Source organism: Panthera pardus, unplaced genomic scaffold (genome assembly GCF_024362965.1).
Source record: "Panthera pardus isolate Hobbes unplaced genomic scaffold, ASM2436296v1 HiC_scaffold_18, whole genome shotgun sequence".
Classification (NCBI taxonomy): Eukaryota; Metazoa; Chordata; class Mammalia; order Carnivora; family Felidae; genus Panthera; species Panthera pardus.
This window is the reverse complement of record NW_026526743.1, coordinates 9,948,141-9,968,751: the sequence shown is the minus strand read 5'-3', so window position 1 is coordinate 9,968,751 and position 20,611 is coordinate 9,948,141. Positions and strand designations below refer to the sequence as shown.

The window sequence follows — 20,611 nt, the reverse complement described above, 5'->3', positions numbered from 1 at the left end:
TCATGCTTATGTGAGCCAGAACCCTGCTGGGTGCTTGAGGGGGTGTCTTTCGGATTTTGACATTTTCTAGATGCTTTGGTGTGCTGTCCTATGACCTCCCACAAACTTCCTAGACTCTCAGCCAACATCTCCCCAAACCCTGTAGTCTGCCATGCTCCATGTTCTCTCTTCCTGAACAGTATCCTGGAAACTTTCTGCATAGTCAGCTGGGACAATTATAAGACTCCCCCTGTTTTTCTCCTGTCTCTCAGGAATCCATGTCCTTCATTGCCTGATGTCTAGAAAATGTTGTTTTACTTACTTGGTTATTTTTGGTTGTTTTCAGGGGGAGATTAAATCCAGTCCCTGTTTTTCCATTTTGACTAGAAGTGATGGCCTCTAACTGGCTTGATTTATTCTCAGAGTACTCTTATTCTCACATAGGTCACATTTTTACAAACCCAGAAGTGTAAACAGAGAAACGTTTCTCTCCCACCTTCCAGTTCTGTTCCCCACAGACAATCTATATCATATATCATATCACTAAGGATATTTGCGTATAAAAAAACAGACCCAAATGCCTATGTATTTTCCCACCTCCCCTTTCTTACCAGTATTATCATAAACTGAAGATAGATGTGGAACTTTATTCAATGAAGCCAATGCCCCCAAGGTCATCTTGCTCCGCTGTGGCCCTTAGCAAGGACCATAGGTGAGAGCTCACTGTACATACTAGTAACAGGTAAACAGTAGGGAGTAAGGAAGTATCCGAGTGTTGTAGTTACTTTCACCCAGTCTAATATTGTGTATGCTCTGTAGTGCTCTGCATAACCTCAACTTTCCTAATACTTCTAGGACAGCATTTTTCCCTCCTCCTGTTTACAGAGCAATTTGAACCCAAGAGAAGTTAGGTAACTTGGCTCAAGATGACAAGGGCTAAGTGGTAAATCCAGGGGTAGAGCTCGAGTTCTCCTGAATCCTCAGCTTAGGCTTTCAAATCTCTGCCGTGGTACCTCCATCACTGGGTAGGATTTTAGACAACCGGCCCAAGTTCAAACTAACCGCTGCCATGGTTCTCCACAGTGGACCCTCCCAATGTGCACTTACATCAAGCCCTCTAGACCACAGTCAGGGCGCTGCAAGGCCTCACACAGCAAGGGTACCCCTTGGTCCAGGTAGTTGTAGGATACATTAAGAAGCTTCAGCTTCTTGCTGCTGTTTAGGACGCAGGTAAAGGCTTCACAATCATCTGCTGAAAGGTGACAATTTGCCAGTCTGTAGGAAAAAGAAGAGGTCACATTTTGTTGGTTTCTTTCTCTGATCCATTCCCCTTGTTAATCCTGTACAAGTCAGGAAGAACATATTTGCTCTGCTTTGGCACCTCATGGACCCCATTCTTGATCCTGGTAACTCTTGGGACTTGAGGAGTCACTAGAGACACAGGCTTATTATCCATGTACGACCTAGGGAACTGCTACAAACACATCACATGATCTATGAGGCCCCATCCTATTCCTGTATCCTTGTGTCCAGCCATGTTGGCCATTTTCAGTTGCCTTACCCACATTAGGAGCCACTCAAGGTAGTCATTCATGTTTGCTGCTCTCCACATGGCCCCCCAAAATCTTCTGACCCACTTAGGGTTTTTGCACTTGTGCACCTTGTTGGAATGCTCTTTGCCTGGTCTTTAGTTTGATCTTCATCTTTCAGGTGTCTGCTTGAGCAACACCTCTTCGGAGGACATCCTGTTGAAGATGCCTTCAACTGGAATTCTATAGCACTCATCAATTGGTAGCTTGAGTAGGTGGAGGCTGCCAGTAATTATGGTTTTCTATTACCTCAGCCACTCTCCCTCTGGCTGCCACAGAAAAGGTATAAACTAGGTCCAGAGGTGATAGAATAAAGATGTAAACAATTAGTTGTTAAGAAATGAAAATGTAATTGGCAAGTTACCAAGTCTGTGGCTCCTAAAATTTTTCTAAGATGATTCTGTGTCAAAGCTTGGTTTAAAAAAGTTGTTTCTAGCATTCGGGTATTATTTTCAAGGATTAAAAAAAGGGGGGGTTGACTTACTGTACACTACCTACAAACAATAACTCAAAATGGATCATAGACTTAAATATAAGAGTTGAAACTCTTAGAAGAAAACATGGCAGTAAATTTTCATCGCCTTGGGTTAGGCAATGGTTTCTTAGATAGGACACCAAAAGCACAAGAGGCAGAAGAAAACTACCTTTCAACATAAAAAAAAAATGGAACAGAATAAAAAGCCCAGAAGTAAACCAACACTTATATAGTCAATTAGTCTATGACAGAGGAGGCAAGAATACATAATGGGGATAATACAGTCTCTTCAACAAACAGAAAGTGTTCCAGTTTTTCCAGCATTAATACCATACACAAAACCAAAATGAATTAAATGCCTGATGTGAAACCATAAAACTCCTAGAAGAAAACATAGGCAGTAATCTCTTTGACATTGGCCTTAATGACATTTTTCTAGGTAGGTCTTCCCAGGCAAGAGAAACAAAAGGAAAATTAAACTATTGAGACTACATCAAACCAAAAAGCTTTTGCATAGCAAGAAAACCAACAAAATGACAAGGCGACCTACTGAATGGGAGATATTTGCAAATGACAACCCCTTATGGGATATAACATCCAAAATCTGTAAAAAACTCACACAACTCAACACCAAAGAAACGCTCCTCCAAAGAAGACATCCAGATGGCCAACAGACACATGAAAAGATGCTCATCACTCATCATCAGAGAAATACAAATCAAAACCACAATGAGGTACCACCCCTTACCTGTCAGAATGGCTAGTATCAAAACAACAAAAAATAAGTGTTGGTGAGGCTGTGGAGAAAAGGGAACATTTATCCACTATTAGTGGGAATGTAAACTGGTGCAGCCACTATGGAAAACAGTTTGGAGTTTCCTCAAAATATTAAAAATAGAATTTCCATACCACCCAGTAATTTCACTACTAGGTATTCAAATTAGAAACAAAAACACTAATTTAAAAGATATGCAGCACCCCTAAAACATTATTTACAACAGCCAAGATATGGAAGCAACCCAATTATCCATACATAGATGAATGGATAAACAAGAGTGGTACACACACACACACACACACACACACACACACACACACTGGAATATTACTTGGCCATGAAAAAGAAATCTTGCCATTTGCAACAACATGGACGGACCTGGAGGGTATAGTACTATGTGAAATAAGTCAGAGAAAGACAAATACCATATGATTTCACTAATATGTGGAACTTAAGAAACAAATGGACAAAGAAAAGACACCACCACCAACACCAGACCTAAATACAGAGAACAGACTGGTTGCCAGAGGGGAAGTGGGGATGGAGGGATGAACAAAATAGATAAAGGGTCTTAAGAGGTATAAACTTCCAGTTATAAAATAAAGTCATGGAAATGTAAGTACAGCATAGGGAATATAGTCAATAAAATTGTTATAGCCTTGTAGTGTGACAGAGGGTAACTATACTTGTCATGGTGAGCATTTTGTAATGTATGTAATTGTTGAATCATGTTGTTCACCTGAAATTAAATATGTGAACTATATATACTTCAATTAAATATAAAGACATATAGAAAAACTAAAAAATTTTAAAAAATTATGTTTCAAAGGACACCATTAAAAAAGTGAAAATAGGGGTGCCTGGGTGGCTCAGTTGGTTAAGCATCTGACTCTTGATCTCAGCTCAGGTCATGATCTGAGGTCATGATCTCATGGTTGGTGGGATCAAACCCCTCAATGGGCTCTGAGCTGCCAGTGCAGAGCCTGCTTGGGATTCTCTCTCCCCTTCTCTCTCTGCTCCTCCCTTGCTTGTGCTGGCATGCTCTCTCTTTCAAAATAAATAAACGTAGTTTTAAAATTCAAGTGAAAAGATAAATGAAATTAAGAGTACATTTATCTTAAGCACTGAGAAATGGATAGAATTGTTGAATCATTATATTGTACATATGAAACTAATATAACACTGATTATAAAAAATTGAAAAGACAATTCATAGAATGGGAGAAAAAATTTGTGAATTATGTATCTTGCACATAACTTGTATTACAACTCATCACATAAAAAGACCAACAAACCAATTAAAAATGTGCAAAGGACTTGAATAGACACATCTCCCAAGACATACAATTGCCAACAATCACATGAAAAGATTTAACATTAGTCATTCAGAAAATTCAAACCAAAACCAGAATAAGATGCCACATCAAACCTGCTGGATGGCTACAATAAAAATAATGGAAAGTAAGTATTGGTAAGGATATGGAGAAATTAGAACCCTCATACATTTCTGGTAGGAATGTAAAATTGTCCAGCCACTGTAGAAAACACTGTGGTGGTTGCCCCAAAATGTTAACATCAAATTATGACTCATTTCCACTCCTAATTATATACCCAAGAAATTGAAAACAGGTGTTTAAACACTAATATTCATAGCAACACTATTCACAACAGCCAAAAGGTGTCAATAACCTAAACACACATCAACAGAAGGGTAAACAAAATGTAGTATATCCACACAATGGGATATCATTCAGCCATAAAAAGGAAAGAAATACTGGTACAGAACATGATTTAGATGAACTTGACAACATTTTACTAAGTAAAGGAAGCCACTCACAGAAGACCACATATTGTATGATTTAATTTAAATGAGAAGTCCAGAATAGGCAAATTCATTGAGACTGAAAAGTTAGTGGTTGCCAGGGCAACAAGGCAATGGGGAGTGAGTGCTAATAGGTATGGAGTTTGTTTTCAAGGTTCTAAAATCAGATCGTTGTGATGGTTGCATACTCTTGTCAGTATAGACTAAGACCACTTGGAATATTCTTAATATGGAAGGGGTGAGTTTTATGGTTATGTGGATTGTATCTTGATAAAGCTGTTATTAACAAATGGGTTTGGGTCTTTGTGTATTTGGTTGATGGGCAACTAGAGAAAGCATTTGAAAATGTGGGTACTATTTGTAGCAACATGGATGGAACTGGAGAGTGTTATGCTAAGTGAAATAAGCCATACAGAGAAAGACAGATACCATATGGTTTCACTCTTATGTGGATCCTGAGAAACTTAACAGAAACCCATGGGGGAGGGGAAGGAAAAAAAAAAAAAGAGGTTAGAGTGGGAGAGAGCCAAAGCATAAGAGACTCTTAAAAACTGAGAACAAACTGAGGGTTGATGGGGGGTGGGAGGGAGAGGAGGGTGGGTGATGGGTATTGAGGAGGGCACCTTTTGGGATGAGCACTGTGTGTTGTATGGAAACCAATTTGACAATAAACTTCATATATTGAAAAATAAATAAATAAATAGAAACACACTAAAAAAATGTGGGTACTACAGAAGGTCAATAGAGGTTAAGTATTGGAATCATTACTTGATTGAAAACAATTCTTGAAGTGTCATATACACACAGAAAAGTACATAAGTGCTAAGTGTTGGCCAATGAATGGTCACGAACTGAACACACTTGTGTTACTAGTATCCAGGTCAAGAAACTGCATATCTATCACCGCCTGTCACTATCCTAACCTCTCATACCATGTCTTGCCCATCTTCTAACTTTGTATAAAATCATATAATCTACTCTCAAGTTTGGCTTGAGATTCATCCAAACTGTTGCTTATAGTTGTAGATTCATTCTCAGGGAATGAGAATTCTCTTATTTAACTTACTGTTAGTAGATATTTCCATTTTTCAGGTATTATGGATACTTGCCATGTATGTTTTTTAGTAACTCTTTTTCAGCAAACTTATACATCAACTCTGTTGAATGTACACCTAGAAGTGGGATTTTAGTTATACAGAATGCCAGAACCTATGAAAGCCAAATACAGGCAAATGTTTTGCAAAGTGGTTGTACCATATTCTAACCTCCATATTCTTTTTTTTTTTTAACTTTTTTTTCCCAACGTTTATTTATTTTTGAGACAGAGAGAGACAGAGCATGAACAGGGGAGGGGCAGAGACAGAGGGAGACACAGAATCTGAAACAGGCTCCAGGCTCTGAGCTGTCAGCACAGAGCCCAACGCGGGGCTCAAACTCACGGGCCGTGAGATCATGACCTGAGCCGAAGTCCGACGCTTAACCGACCAAGCCACCCAGGCGCCCTTCTAACCTCCATATTCTATCCTCAAATGCACAGGAGATTACATTTGCGTATGAATAATAGAAAAGGGGATAAAAGTAGACAGGTAAAAAAAAGTATATAATCCCCTCTGGAATCACATCAGTGATCCTGGGGAGCATAAAAACTTACAGTAGTTCTTCTACATTGCACATTGGATTGTTGAGGGCATTACAGAGCAACTTCACATCATTGCGCGAGAGTGTTGTACCACTGAGGTTCAGGTATTTCAAATCTGGACTATGAGTGAGCACCTCAAAGAAAAGCCACCTGTCACCAGCGAAGGTAACATTATTCATCCTGCAAAAGTAAAGAAAATTTGGGGGACGTTTCATCCAACAAAACCCGAGAACACAGCCTGAGCACCTGTCTTTGAACTATGGCCTCTAATTAGCTCTCAGATCTCTAATTTCACAACTGAGTCATGTAGCTTAGTGGTTCTCAATCTGCCAACCAGCCCCTGTGAGGGCAAAATGGCCCAATGTCTGGAGACATCTCTGTTTTGCTGGGGTATGTGAATGTGTGCTGCTAGCAGCTAGTGAGTAGAAGTCAGGGATGTTACTAAACATCCTACGGTGTACAGGACAGTGCTCCACCACCAACAATGAGACACCCTGATGAAATACCATCCATGTTAAAAACTCCCAAATTTAAATGGGTTAGCACAATGTTTATTTTTCCCCCGTGTAATGTTTCAACACAGGTATTACTGATGTTTGGAGGGGAGGGGTTTCTTTTAAGCCAATAGTTTTCTACCTTGGATGTACATTGAAATCCCAAGGGAGATATTTTGATAAATTGGTTTTGAGGCTTCACTTGGGCACGAGGAACTTTTTAAAACATCCTTGGATCATTTTAACATGCAGAAAATATTACAAAGTCACTGCTCTACATCCTTCTCAAAGCATGGTTCCTGGACAAGCCACATCTCAGCATCATCTGGGGACTTGTTAGAAATGTAGTCTTATGCCCAACTCCAGACTTACTGAAGCAGGTGTTTCCATTTTGATGAAGTTCAATTTTAATGACCTGACATTCCACTGTGTAAGTACAGACCCGGCTGGTTTCCCTCTGTCTTGTGACTTCAACATTCCACTAGCAAATGGGGAATGCATGTATAGAAACTCTGGTCTCTTAAAGGCTTTTGTATAAAAGTCATACTTCTGCTCACATTTTATTGACAAGAAAGAGTCACATACTCCTATTTAGATGCCAGAGATCCACAGACATGGACAAGACAACATCATACTACGGCAAGGGGAGCACACCTAGACACCTGTGCCAGACCAATTCTCAGACAATACCACTCTTGCATATCCTTCCTGTTCTCTGGAATCCATAAGTTCCATGTCCTCTCAGAAGGTAGTCTAAACTCCTAGACTAGGAGGACTTTCCAGACAACCAGAATCTCGGATTGTCTCTCATCCTTTCATGTGCACCTCCCACTCAGAAATGTCTATACATTTCATGGCGAGGAAACAAGCCAAGTCACACCTGACCATAGTGTTCCTTGAGGTCAAGACCATAATTCTTACCCCTACTTTATCCTTGGGATTTAGTAAAAGTCTCACACCCAGCTGGATCCCAAATGTTGGTTGACATAATGCTCCTTAAGCATTTTTTAGAAGCAGCAAGTGTGGTGGCCACCAGAAGAGGCTCTGCAGTTGACCAGCTCTGAAGTTAAGAACCCAGATTTTCCCTTTCATAGCTTTGTGACCTTGAGAAACACATTTTAATGTGATGAGTGCAGTAAAAGGTGACACGGCAAGAGAAATAGGCATGTGGAAATCTGCTCTGATTATAATTCTTTGATTATGCAGTTGGCCTCACCTAAAAGTGAGGTGGGACCAATTAGGTATCTACACGAGAGACTCAAGTCTAGGAGTATCCCCAACTTACTGAAGCTTTTGAAGGTGACAGCTGGGATGCCTCAGCTGATGACACAAAGTTGCATAGGTTGACTCACTGAGGATACTGTGACTCATTTGGAGTTCTCTGAGGTGCTCATTTGTAGTGAGCACAGAGCAGATATCATGCCAACAGAGGATATTGTAACTTGACCTGTAAGAAAGGAGAAAGGATGTGTTTTCCAGGATATTGTCAACCCAAGCAATTCATAACATAAGAAAAAATTATCTTCCTGGACATAAAAACTCTGACATAGCCCAACCTTTAACTAGACAGAATAACATCCATCAGGTAAGTTTTATATTCATTATTCTCAACCGAGGGGACTGTTGTCCCCTCTGCCCAGGCAACATTAGGCAATATCCGGAGACATTTTTTTGTTGCTACAACTTATGGGAGGGGTACTTCTGGCATCTAGTGGTAGAAACCAGGGATGCTGCTAAACATGCTACAATGCACAGGAAAGCTTCCCCTCACCCCCTGCCAACACAGAATTATCCCTCCCAAAATATCAATAGTGCCAAGGTTGAGGAACCTTGCCCTATATATGGACAGTTTTATACTTAAGACTGGGGCAGGACATCCCAGCTGTAAGTGAGTCTTGAGTAATATAGCCTAGGCTCAAACCTAGCCTTCACAACTTCCTAACTTGGCCAGCCTACAGGATCTTTTTGCTCCAGTTTCCCCATCTGTAACATGATAAGAATCTACCTCATATGATTTTCAGGAGCACTTAGTTAAAATTTATAAGATTTCTAGAATAAATTTTAAAAGGTAATTTTTTTTTCAATATATGAAATTTATTGTCAAATTGGTTTCCATACAACACCCTAAAAGGTAATTTTTAACTGGGAATTCAAGAAAGGATGTGAGTGTGGTCCTTTGAGAATGATGCTAATTATAAGTACATACCAACCATATTGAAAAGTATAGGAAACACACATGGATTCTCATATTCAATCTCCACAATACCTCACAACGTAGTTAACATTATTGCCCTACATTTAGTGAGGCAACTTCAACAAAGAAGGGAAATCCCATGGGCAAGGTCATGTAGTTCATAAACAGTCACACCTGGACCTGAGCTAAGGTCTGTTTGACAGAAACAATGACTATCCTATAATAAAAATGTCATCAGCCAAGCCCACTTGGAAATGTGGACAAATGCTGAAAAGATAACAGAAAGAAAGCAATTAGATGGACTCACACAGAGCTGTCTGCATTTCCCACTTGAAAGACATTCTGGATGGAGAAGCAAAGCTTCTGCAAATTGGAACAGTATTTTAAGCAGTAGGCAGAAACCCGCAAGTCCATGTGGTCCGTGATGGTAAAGTGAACATCTTGGAAGAAGTCCATTGCCCACTGCACAAAAACTTCATTCTGCATCTCAAACAGACAGTAACACAATGCCAAGAAATCTATCTGTTTCTGAAGATGCTTGTTCTCACCTATGCGCTGCAAGCACTGGTGACATTCCTGCTGTATCTCCTGGGACAGGTGAAAGCCAAAAACTGTATCCAGCTTTTCTTGTTCCTTTTCATTTAAAAGGCCAAATATGAAACACCCCAAAGAAATCCAATGTACCTTTTCTTTCTTCAAATAGGTAAATAGCACAGCTTTTCTACATCCAATAGCTGGGTTAGGATGGTCCATGTGGCTCTTTAGAAAATAGAACATGGCGGCACAGAACTCCTGGACGCTCACATGGAGAAACATGTAGGAGTTCTCCTCCTCCTTGCACTTCTGAAGAGCCTTTATGTCCAGCAACGTAGAGATGTCAGAATCAACTAACCCATTTCTCCTGAGGTCCCCTTCACTGAACAAAAACATGTTGGTCCACATACCCTCTGCAGCCAGGGAACACAAGCCCTTCAACTGGCCTTGGCTTTGCTCATCTGGACAGCTAGCCCCCTTGGGCGTGAACAAGTTAAAGATGAAAGAGCTATAAAGAGAGGTGGTACGTCGGCAGGTCAGTGCCAGGTCTTTCCCCTTTTCCATTTCCTGCTTCAGACAAGTGCTCACAATCCAGCAAAGGATGGGGATTTGGCACATGATAAACAAATGCCCATTTTCTCTCATGAAACTGAAGGCTTCCATGGCTCTATTCCGGTCTTGAAACATAGAGCAGAAATAGATCTTCTTATCACTGTCACTGAATCCCAGGAGTGTTCTAATTTCTGGGCACTCCAACCTATCCTCAACTTCCTGGGGGTACACAGGTGCAGCAGTGATGAGCAGCGAGGACTCGGGGAGCAATTTCTTCCTCAGCAAGCTGCTCAGGAGCACCTGTACTGGCACCTGCTCCATACAGTCGCTGCACAGATCCGACTCAGGTTCACTCAGGCTACATTTCAGTTCTTCGAAGCTGTCTATGAGAAACAAGAGTCTCTCTGGTTGGGACAGGATCTCCACAAAAGGAGTGGAGGAGTCAGACCAGCCTCTAGAGAGGAGTGCAGCCAAACTGGTCTCTGTCAACTGCTTCATTTCCCGGCAGCAGAGGTAGAAAACATAGGAGAATCTCTCCTGGTAGAGGTTGCCCTCCACCCAGGCCAACATCAGCCTGATCAGGAATGTTGTCTTCCCAATCCCTTGTACTCCTTTGAGGAGCACCGTCCGTGTCTGTTTCCCAGTTTCCTTAGGAGCAAAAAACAGTTCCAAGCATTCACGTTCTCTCTGGGTGAGTTCAGAATGTAAGTGATCTTGAATCCTGGGGATAGATTCTCTGAGCCACATGTTGTTGAATTTCTCCTTCACGTGCATTTGGTACAACTTTGTGTGTCCTGAGAACAAGAGGAAAAAAGAAACATACAACATCTCCAAGTTAAACTCAATGCTCATCATATTATATATCCTTTTTGACCCTGCAATTTTTCTTCTAAAAATGCATCTTCTCGGGATCTGCAGGCTGCAGTCTTTGGGCCAAAGCTGGACAACAGCCTGTTTTATAAATACAATTTCAGTCGAACACCACCATGCTCTTTGTTTACATGTTGTCTATAGCTACCTTCCCACTACAAATGGCAGAGAGGGGTAGTTGTGGCAGAGACAGTATGAAAAAAACAACAGTGACAAAGCTCTGCATATTGGGACACTTGAGAGATTTTGTATAGAAAGAACCCTGAACTGGGGCACCTGGGTGGCTCAGTTGGTTAAGTGTGTGACTCTTGGTTTTGACTCAGGTCATGATCTCACTGTTCAAGAATTTGAGTCCCGAGTCAGGCTCTGCGCTGATAGCTTGAAGCCTGCTTAGGATTCTCTCTCCCTCTTTCTGCTCCTCCTCTGCTTGTGCTCTCTCACTCTCGCTCTCAAAATAAGTACACATTAAAAATAAGAACTCTGAACTCAGAAGTTCAGTGGCCTGTGTGGAGGTCTGGCATCTGCTGCTTATAGGTATGTGATCTGGGGAAGGAAGGAATCTCCCCAAGCTTCAGGTTTCTCAGTTGTAAATGAAAGTAAGGCTGAGCTACCTCATATAGGGAGATTGTGAAGATCACAAGCTATAAGAGACCATGCATGTGGGAGCATAACACATAGTATGAAGGGATTTGGAATAGGAGGGATTTGTCAGATTTGCACTTCAGTTTGGAAAGGGATGATGATATCTCCTGTGGTTGAGAACGAAGACACCAACAAGTCATTCCCACCTACATATAAGCACCATCATGTCTTATAAACCTAATTCTCTATCAGGTTCTGAGCATGATAGTATTTGCATAGCACTCCTCATGCCCACAATGGTGCACTAAGGTAGAGAATTTGCCCTTCCCTCTCCCTACTCCCTTTTTTTTTTAAACAGAGTTGTGAGAGGCTCACTGATTTCAACAGGCCCGTGTGAGTAAGTGTCATTAAGATTGCAACCATTATCTGCCATGCCCTGGCAGGTCCAATCTGAAGGCCAATTCTGCCTTCTGTTCCAAAAAATATATTAGAGTGACTCTTTCAACATGTCTATGTCCAACAGCATGTTTAATGACCTGGATTAGGGAAGATCATGTTTCTAGTAAGGTTTGACATTCAACCCTCACTCTAGAAAAAAAAAAAATTACAAAGAAGGAAACTGAGGAGAAACACACAAAGGGGAAATTCAGAAACTCCTAAAACACTTCCAAGATGACAAGAAACAAACAGAAATTGTTAAAACACAGAAACTATTAATAATTTCATTCACCACTACCAACCAAAAGCAGCACCAAAAATTTGGTTTTAGTGCCTATGATTCATGCCACAAGACATTTGTTTTGCCATATTTTTTTTGATAAGAAACCGAATCCTGTTGAATGTGTATTTTTAGTACTTTTTTGTTCCCTACTGAAAAATTTAGGTCTTCCACTAGCTACATGTACATATTCAGCAACTTCAATGGGACTGGTGTAACTGAGGGATGAAATTTCTTATTCAATTTAAATTAATTCAAATATATGCCAACTGGTGCAGCCACTCTGGAAAACAGTGTAGAGGTTCCTCAAAAAATTAAAAATAAATCTACCCTATGACCCAGCAATAGCACCGCTAGGAATTTACCCAAGGGATACAGGAGTGCTGATGCATAGGGGCACTTGTACCCCAATGTTTATATCAGCGCTTCCAACAATAGCCAAATTATGGAAAGAGCCTAAATTTCCATCAACTGATGAACGGATAAAGAAATTGTGGTTTATATACACACTGGAGTACTATGTGGCAATGAGAAAGAATGAAATATGGCCTTTGATAGCAACGTGGATGGAACTCAAGAGTGTTACGCTAAGTGAAATAAGTCATACAGAGAAAGACAGATACCATATGTTTTCACTCTTATGTGGATCCTGAGAAACTTAACAGAAGACCATGGGGGAGGGGAAGGAAAAAAAAAAAAAAGGTTAGAGAGGGGGAGAGCGAGAACATAAGAGACTCTTAAAAACTGAGAACAAACTGAGGGTTGATGGGGGGTGGGAGGGAGGGGAGGGTTAGTGATGGGTATTGAGGAGGGCACCCTTTGGGATGAGCACTGGGTGTTGTATGGAAACCAATTTGACAATAAATTTCATATATTAAAAATAATAATAATAAAAAAGTTATGTGAAGTCAGAGTGCGTGGGTGGCTTAATCAGTTGAGCATCTTACTCTTGATTTTGACTCAGATCGTGATCCCAGGGTTGTGGGATAAAGCCCTGTGTTGAGCTCTACACTGAATATGGAGCCTGCTTAAGATTCTCTTTCCCTCTGCCCCTCCCACCCCCCACTCATGCACTTGCTCGCTCTTTCAAAAAAATTAAATGGTGCCTGTGTGGCTCAGTCGGTTAAGTGTCCAACTTTGGCTCAGGTCATGGTCTCACAGTTCATGAGTTCAAGCCCCACACAGGGCTTTCTGCTGTCAGCACAGAACCCACTTCAGATCCTCTCTCTCTGCCTCTCTTCCACCCTTGCTCATGCTGGCTGTCTCTCCAAAGTAAACATTTAAAAAGATTAAAAAAGGAAAAATTATGTGAGGTCACTAAAGAGCTATGAAAACAGAAAGTTCTTGAGAAGCCAAGATACAGGAGACAGAGGGAAAGGCCAAGAAGGAGAGATTAACACTTGTCTGTTTTCCTTGGGGCATTTTCCTCTAAAGAGGCTGTGAGCCTGAATAGACATTAAGGGCTAAGAGGCTAATAAGCCAAGTCAAACTCCTGCCAAGTTCAAGGGTTTGGGGGACAAATGATGGGTTCAGAAGTTCAGCACACCTCAGGCACGAGGGGATACTGGATGGACCATCTGGGAAGAAGGGGAAACTAGCAACAAAATATTCCTCACAAAACACAGCCTGGCTTTGAATTATTTCAATCTGCACTATTAAGGACATATTCGTCTGTTACCAGAAGCAATTCCACTTGATCTGGAAGAACATAATCTTGCAGAGCCTCAGTAGCCTCTGCAATGTATTGTATCAAAAGCCCAGTGCTCAAAATTTCCAGGCATGCTGGGAGACAAAAACCACAGGACCAAAACAAGGAGAGGTGGGAAACACATTAGAAAAATATTTACTTTAATATCTGTCTCAAAATGAACCTAACTTAAAGTGTTCAATAAAAAAGAAGATAGGAAGGAATGGAAAAACAAAGGGAAATTATATCCATAAAATAGCTGAGTTTATGAGATCAATAGATGAGTTTGTTAGCAGATTGGAAATAGCTGAAAAGGGGATTAAGGACTAAGAAAATTAGAAATAAACACACAGACTAAAACACAGAGAAGTGACTGAGGAGACACAGTGTAAAGGTCTAATATGTGTCAGCAGAGTCCCAGAAGGGAGCAAAGAATGGGACAGAAGCAGTATTTTCATACGATGGCTGAGACTGAGAAATGAGGAATGCTACCAAGACACAGGTGCAAGCTTAGCAGCTCTAACAGGTGAAAGCATCTCAACAGCACCTCAGACAGGTGCAAGTACTCCCAACAGGTGCAAGCACCCCAAAAAGTGAGAACACAAAGCCTTATCTATGCACATCTTGGTGAGGAGTTGAACGTTGAAGATGAAAACATGATGGTAAGTCAGAATGGCTATCTCCTCCCACTGATACCTTAAATATGCAAAACAAAGGTAATGCCTGCTACCAGGATAAATGTACAAGTGACCCTTAAGGTGTGACGTACATTCAGCTGGCATTACAGAAGGGGAGAAGAGTCAGAAGAGACTCAAATGTAATGGGGCAGACTTTTCCGGAACTGGAGGAAGATAGGAGTGTCCAGATCAAAAGCATCTTTCAAGAGTGGAGCAGCAGGAATTACATTCACATCCACACAACAAAATACGAGGCTCTGGTTACAAGTCCATGGCATGGATTAGAAGCAGACCAGAAACTGACGAATGTTACAGGTTGTATTGCCAGGATGGTTCAACATTACCCAATGGAGTGAGTGCTTATTCTTCAAAGCAACCCTCAGTCTCTCTTACACCAACAGGAGCAGAGGAGCAGAAGCATGGTGACAGGGATGACTGGTCTCCTGTTGTGATGAGGCCCTGGAGGTATCGAGAGGACAGTGCGTGAGGCTCAAACCTCTACACAGCCCTGAGGAGAAAGACCAGGGGTCTTTCTGGTCTACGACACAGCATGAAGGTGGGTAGTGGTGCAAAGGTGTGCGTGGGAAGGCACATATTCCCACCTGGAAGATCCAGGGGAGGCTGACCTCATGCAACCCACTCTCTATGACCACAGCCTCTGGTGCCATGGCCATGGGCAAGAGGTCACCCACCCGTTTAACCCTTAGAGGGAGCACCTGCCTGGCATTTGCCATCACTTGACAATTTTGTGCAAGGAGCTCAGGTGCCAGACCTTAAATTAAGATGCAGTATTATGTCTTGCCTTGATATGTGGTCAAGTTGTGGAGGAAGAGCCTGGAATGTCCTAAACTTAAGTCCCCCTCCCTACTTTGTGCCCACAGATATGGTCCCCTAGCTAAATAATCTGCTTATTAAGGAATCAGGCATAATTCATGTTTATCCCTGAGTAGTGGGTTTCAGTTCCTGTCGCGAGGAACCGAGGTCAGGGTCCTGAGGGTAGGGGAATGCAAGAAAAAAAGAGAAGAGAGAAAGTTTGGGAACAGGAGGGTCCCCTGGGCTGATGGCCCAAGTGACGGCTTTATTGTTGCTGTACACAATCTTTTATAATATAAGACTCTTATGGATCAGGTCATTCTAAGAATAAACAGGTTTCACATGATCACTGCCAGCCAAAACATTTAGTTCTGTATATCTTGTGAACTTTCTGAATGGGTCACAAGACCTTGTTGATAGATTGCTAGCAAAACACAGTTCCCATGTTTGTTTCTATCTGACTCGGGGTAGAAAAAGGGAGGTAGCATTACTGCCAACACCTGCAGACCACAGGCTTCAGGAATTAACTTTCTCAGCCTTGACAAGGCTTTCGTATGCCCTTGAGAGTGGGGGAATGGGAGGGGGAACCACCGGGTTGGCTAAGTCAACGGGGAACGTTGCTCGACCTGGTCTCAGCCTGGCACCGGGGCCGGCCTCCCACATGAATGGGAGGGGGAACCACCGGGTTGGCTTGAGTCAACAGGGAACATTGCTCGACCCGGTCTCAGCCTGGCACCGGGGCCCGGCCCCCCACAGTTCCCTGAGAGTCATAGAATTATTCACATTCACATCCTCCAGGGATTCAGGGCACACCCACTCTTTCAATACCACAAACTGCCTGCCACACCCCTGGTTGTTCACTCTGTTTCTAAGTGCAGTCATCATGGGGCCCCATGTGGTGTGTTTTGACTATATGTGGCTATGAGTCTATGTGCTGAAACACTGCTGTTGACTTCACCTGTACAGTGTTGGGGATTACGGGTTTAGTCATTTTCATAACCTAAAGGTGGGAATCCTTCCCCCACCAGCAGGGTATAAAAGGAGGCAATTATAACAGGAGTCCACAGGATCTCCAGAAGTATTTTGCTTTATTCTACCCCCTCTGGTCTGGGTCCTGGGAGTGCATGGGATTGGCGGGCAGAAGATCTCAGGTGTGAACCTCTGTTGGTTCATGGACTCTGCTGTAGCTCCTCTCTCTGATATGGTTTGAGAATGGGTGTAGGATCGCCACATGGAGCCAAGTCAAGACTGTACCATCAGTGTCCCACTAGAGATTAAGTGGTTCTCCATCTTATTAGACCCAATGCCCTCCCTTTTGGGTAATCTTGTGTCAGATCTTTTCTAATCTGAACGGACATGGTGCGCCTGATTGGCTTGGTTGGTTCAGTGTCTAACTCTTGATTTCGGCTCAGGTCATGATCCCAAGGTTGTGGGATCAAGCCTCACATTGAGCTCCATGCTGAGTGTGGAGCCTGCTTAAGATTCTCATTTTCAAAAAAAAAAAAAGAGGTTAGAGTGGGAGAGAGCCAAAGCATAAGAGGGAGGTGGGAGGGAGGTGGGAGGGTGGGTGATGGGTATTGAGGAGGGCACCCTTTGGGATGAGCACTGGGTGTTGTATGGAAACTAATTTGACAATAAATTTCATATAGTGAAAAAAAAAAGATTCTCATTTTCTCTCTCTCCCCCTCTCTCTCACAGCACACAGTGTGTGCTGTGTTCTGTCTCTCTAAAAACAAAACAAAACAAAACTAATCTGAAAGGACATTTGTGCCTCATTTAACTTTCCCACAAATGTAATTAAACAGTCAACATGATATCCTAACTGTAATTATAAAAATGAAGTAAAACTTACAGTAAAATGGAATGTATTGCAATATCTAAATGCTCCAATGGGGCTACTATAAAGATGTAATGAAGTTGCCAAGAGCCCACATCATATGTGAATAGGATACACACAAATACAGACGGTGGTAGTGGAAACTCAGAGGTCACAAGAAGGGCTGATATTTGGGCAGATGAGGGTGTAAAATGGTCCACAATTCAATAAAGTTCTGAACAAAAGACACGCTTCCTCAAAAAAAATATTGGCCCTTAAGATGATACTGCTTATAGGTCACAGATTTTCCGACATGAACTATTGCTTGCTAAATATTAAAACACACACGTATGTGGCAATGATTTCAAAATCTCACTGAACACTGGCACTCTATGCAGTCTTGAATAAACACACTACCACACCAGTTACCGTCAGCTCAGTGGACCACCCACAGCAGATGGTGTCATTGCTAATGGGTCAAAGCTATAGTTCCTACAGTACAAAATCACCTTGGAGTTTCTGCTTGGACACAAGTTCTCTGCTGATGACAAAATTACAGGTAATCCAGACAGAAGAGCAGTACAGGTTAGGACAGAATATCCACCCACATTTTACCACGTCTAACCATGAGGTCCTAATTAAGTTACTTTCTATCTACAAGGGTAACACTGTCCCATCATAGATTCTGGCTCTGCTGTAGGTAGACATGTAGAGAACGTTTATCAGCATCATGGCATAATCTTCATTATGAGGAACCTGTCCCCATCCCACAGCCCCAGACCCTCTCACCTGTGATCTCTTTCTTTGCCTTCTCACAGAGATCTTTTCTATTGATCTTGTTAAAGACACTGAAAGTCACGTTCCATGCTTGCTGTTCCTTGTAATGCCTCATCAGCAGGTTTGCAAGATCTTCCCGTGTTGCCTTCTTTACTTCAGTCCAGGGAATTATCTTGAGTCCAAGCTTCAGAGGCTCCTGTTTTAGGAGCTCCTTAAATTTTCTGAACTCATCCTTTTTGAGCTCCTTCAGGTACCACATCAGGCCAAAATCAGAAAAGAAAGATGACGCCATCTTGACCAGGACAGAGATGTCAATCTTCAAAGAGAGAATTACCAGTAACAAGAAATATATGGAACCTGTGAAAAATTCAGGGCAGTACCAAGCTATAAGAAAAAAAAAAAATCAATTGTAACTAAGTTTTTGTATAGTACCTTGCTAGTTTTGGGGGGAATGGGGATGAGGGCAGGAAGTTCTTTAGACCAGGCTCATCTCTTCTCACCTTTTTATTGAAACGATCATGAGAAAGATGACAATAAAATTCAGCATGAGTAAGAAATAATCCTTGGAAGAATTTTTTCTAACCCTAATTCTGACAATGCCTGGTGGAGATACATAATAAAACATATCCAATATTAGTATCCAGGAAAGGACTCCTGATGAAGATATAGATACCTGGTATAAACCAGTTGAAAAAAATTAAATAAGCCAAATATGTCCCAATTAAGGCTTACATAGTTACAGTACCTGATGAGTTCAACTTTAAGGCAAAAATCAAGATGACAGATAGTGATATCTTTACCTAATAAAAAATTGAACAATTATTTCATAAGATATGACAATCTTAACCTATATTCACCTGATATATCCTGAATTTCAATGCAAATAAAGACTTACAAGCAGTGAGAAATTACGTATCTCTCAGTAGATAGTAGAGAAGGCATGCCCACACAAAAACAGTCAGTTGATTTTTTGACAAAGGCACAGTGCAGAAAGGACTTTTTTTTTCAATGACTGGTGCTGGGACAACTGGAAGTCTATATGGAAAAAAAAAAATGTAGATTCAGATCTCAGATCTTATACAGAAATCAAGTCCAAATGAATTACAGACCTAAATGTAAAATTCAAAACTATAAAATCCTGGAAGAAAAGATAGAAGAAAATCTATAGGACATTGCGTTTGATCAAGAGTTTTTCCAATACAGTATAAAAAGCCTGATCCACAAAAGAAAAATGATAAGCTGGACTTTCCTTTGTTCTGAGAAAATCTTGTTAAGGTAAGGAAAAGACAAGCTACAGACTGGGGAAAAATTATTAATATTACGTACCTGATAAAATATTTCTATCAAGAATATACAAAGGGCTCTTAAAATTCAACAAGAAATTAAACTCAATTAAAAAAAGGTAGAAGATCTGAACAGATACTTCACCAAGGAGGATACACAAATGGCAGAGAAGATCAATGAAGCCAGGAGAAGGTACTTTGAAAAAACAAAATTGACAGACCTGTAGCCAGACTCATCAAGGAAAAAGAGGATCCAAATAAAATCAGAAATCAAAGAAGGGGCACCTGGGTGACTCAGTCAGTTGAGTGTCTGACCTCAGCTCAGGTCATGATCTCATGATTTGTGGGTTTGATACCCATGTTGGGCTCTGTGCTGACAGCTCAGAGCCTGGAGCCTGCTTCAGATTCTGTGTCTCCCTCTCTCCCTGCCCCTCCCCTGTTCACACTTTGTCTCTGTCTCTCTCTCAAAAATAAACGTAAAAAAAAAGACGTGAAAGAAGTAACAACTAACACCACATTATATGCCAACAAAGTTGGCAACATGGAAGAAATGGATAAATTCCTAGAAACATACTATCCTCCAAACCTGAATCAGGAATAGAAAATCTGAAGAGCTCAATGACTAGTAATGAAACTGAATCAGCAATAAAAAACTTCCAATGAACAAAAGTCCAGGACCAGATGGATTCGCAAGTGAATTCTACCAAACAATTAAGGAAAAGTTAACACCTATTCTCCTCAGACTATTCTAAAAAACAAAAGAGGAAGGAAAGCTTCCAAATACATTCAACAAGACCAGCATTACCCTGATGCCAAAAATCAAAGTGCCATACACACACACAAAAGAACTATAATATAATATCCCTGATGAACATAGATGCAAAAATTCCCAAGAAAATAATAGCAAACTGCATTCAACACTACATTAAAAAGGCTCGCTCAGTACAACCAAGTGGGATTTATTCCAGGGATACAGGATGTTTCAATATTAGCAAATCAATGTGATACACCACACTAATAAAACAAAGGATAAAAATTATGATGATCTCAATAGATGTAGAAAAAGCATCTGACAATCGAGCTCTGCGCTGACAGCTCAGAGCCTGGAACCTGCTTCAGATTCTGTCTCCCTCTGTCTGCCCCTCCCCCACTCACACTCTGTCTCTCTCAAAAATAAATAAACATTAAAAAAAAAAAAAAGAGGGGCGCCTGGGTGGCTCAGTTGAGCGTCTGACTTCGGCTCAGGTCATGATCTCATGGTTGGTGGGTTTGAGCCCTGCACCGGGCTCTGTGCTGACAGCTCAGAGGCTGGAGCCTGCTTCAGATTCTGTGT

At 41.4% G+C, this 20,611-nt stretch overlaps 1 protein-coding gene across 1 annotated transcript in view; it reads right to left on the bottom strand.

The window, feature by feature from the left end:
- Positions 1–18,287, bottom strand: part of NLRP4 (NLR family pyrin domain containing 4) — a 30,271-nt gene extending 11,984 nt beyond the window's left edge. Inside the window, exons 1-5 of the mRNA XM_019439160.2 lie at positions 18,008–18,287; positions 9,277–10,849; positions 8,061–8,222; positions 6,294–6,461; positions 1,087–1,254 (exon numbers count right to left, since the gene is read on the bottom strand). Coding sequence (XP_019294705.2) covers positions 1,087–1,254; positions 6,294–6,461; positions 8,061–8,222; positions 9,277–10,849; positions 18,008–18,287 — 2,351 coding nt within the window. The remainder of the gene's footprint in view (positions 1–1,086; positions 1,255–6,293; positions 6,462–8,060; positions 8,223–9,276; positions 10,850–18,007) is intronic.
- Positions 18,288–20,611: the final 2,324 nt, after the last annotated feature.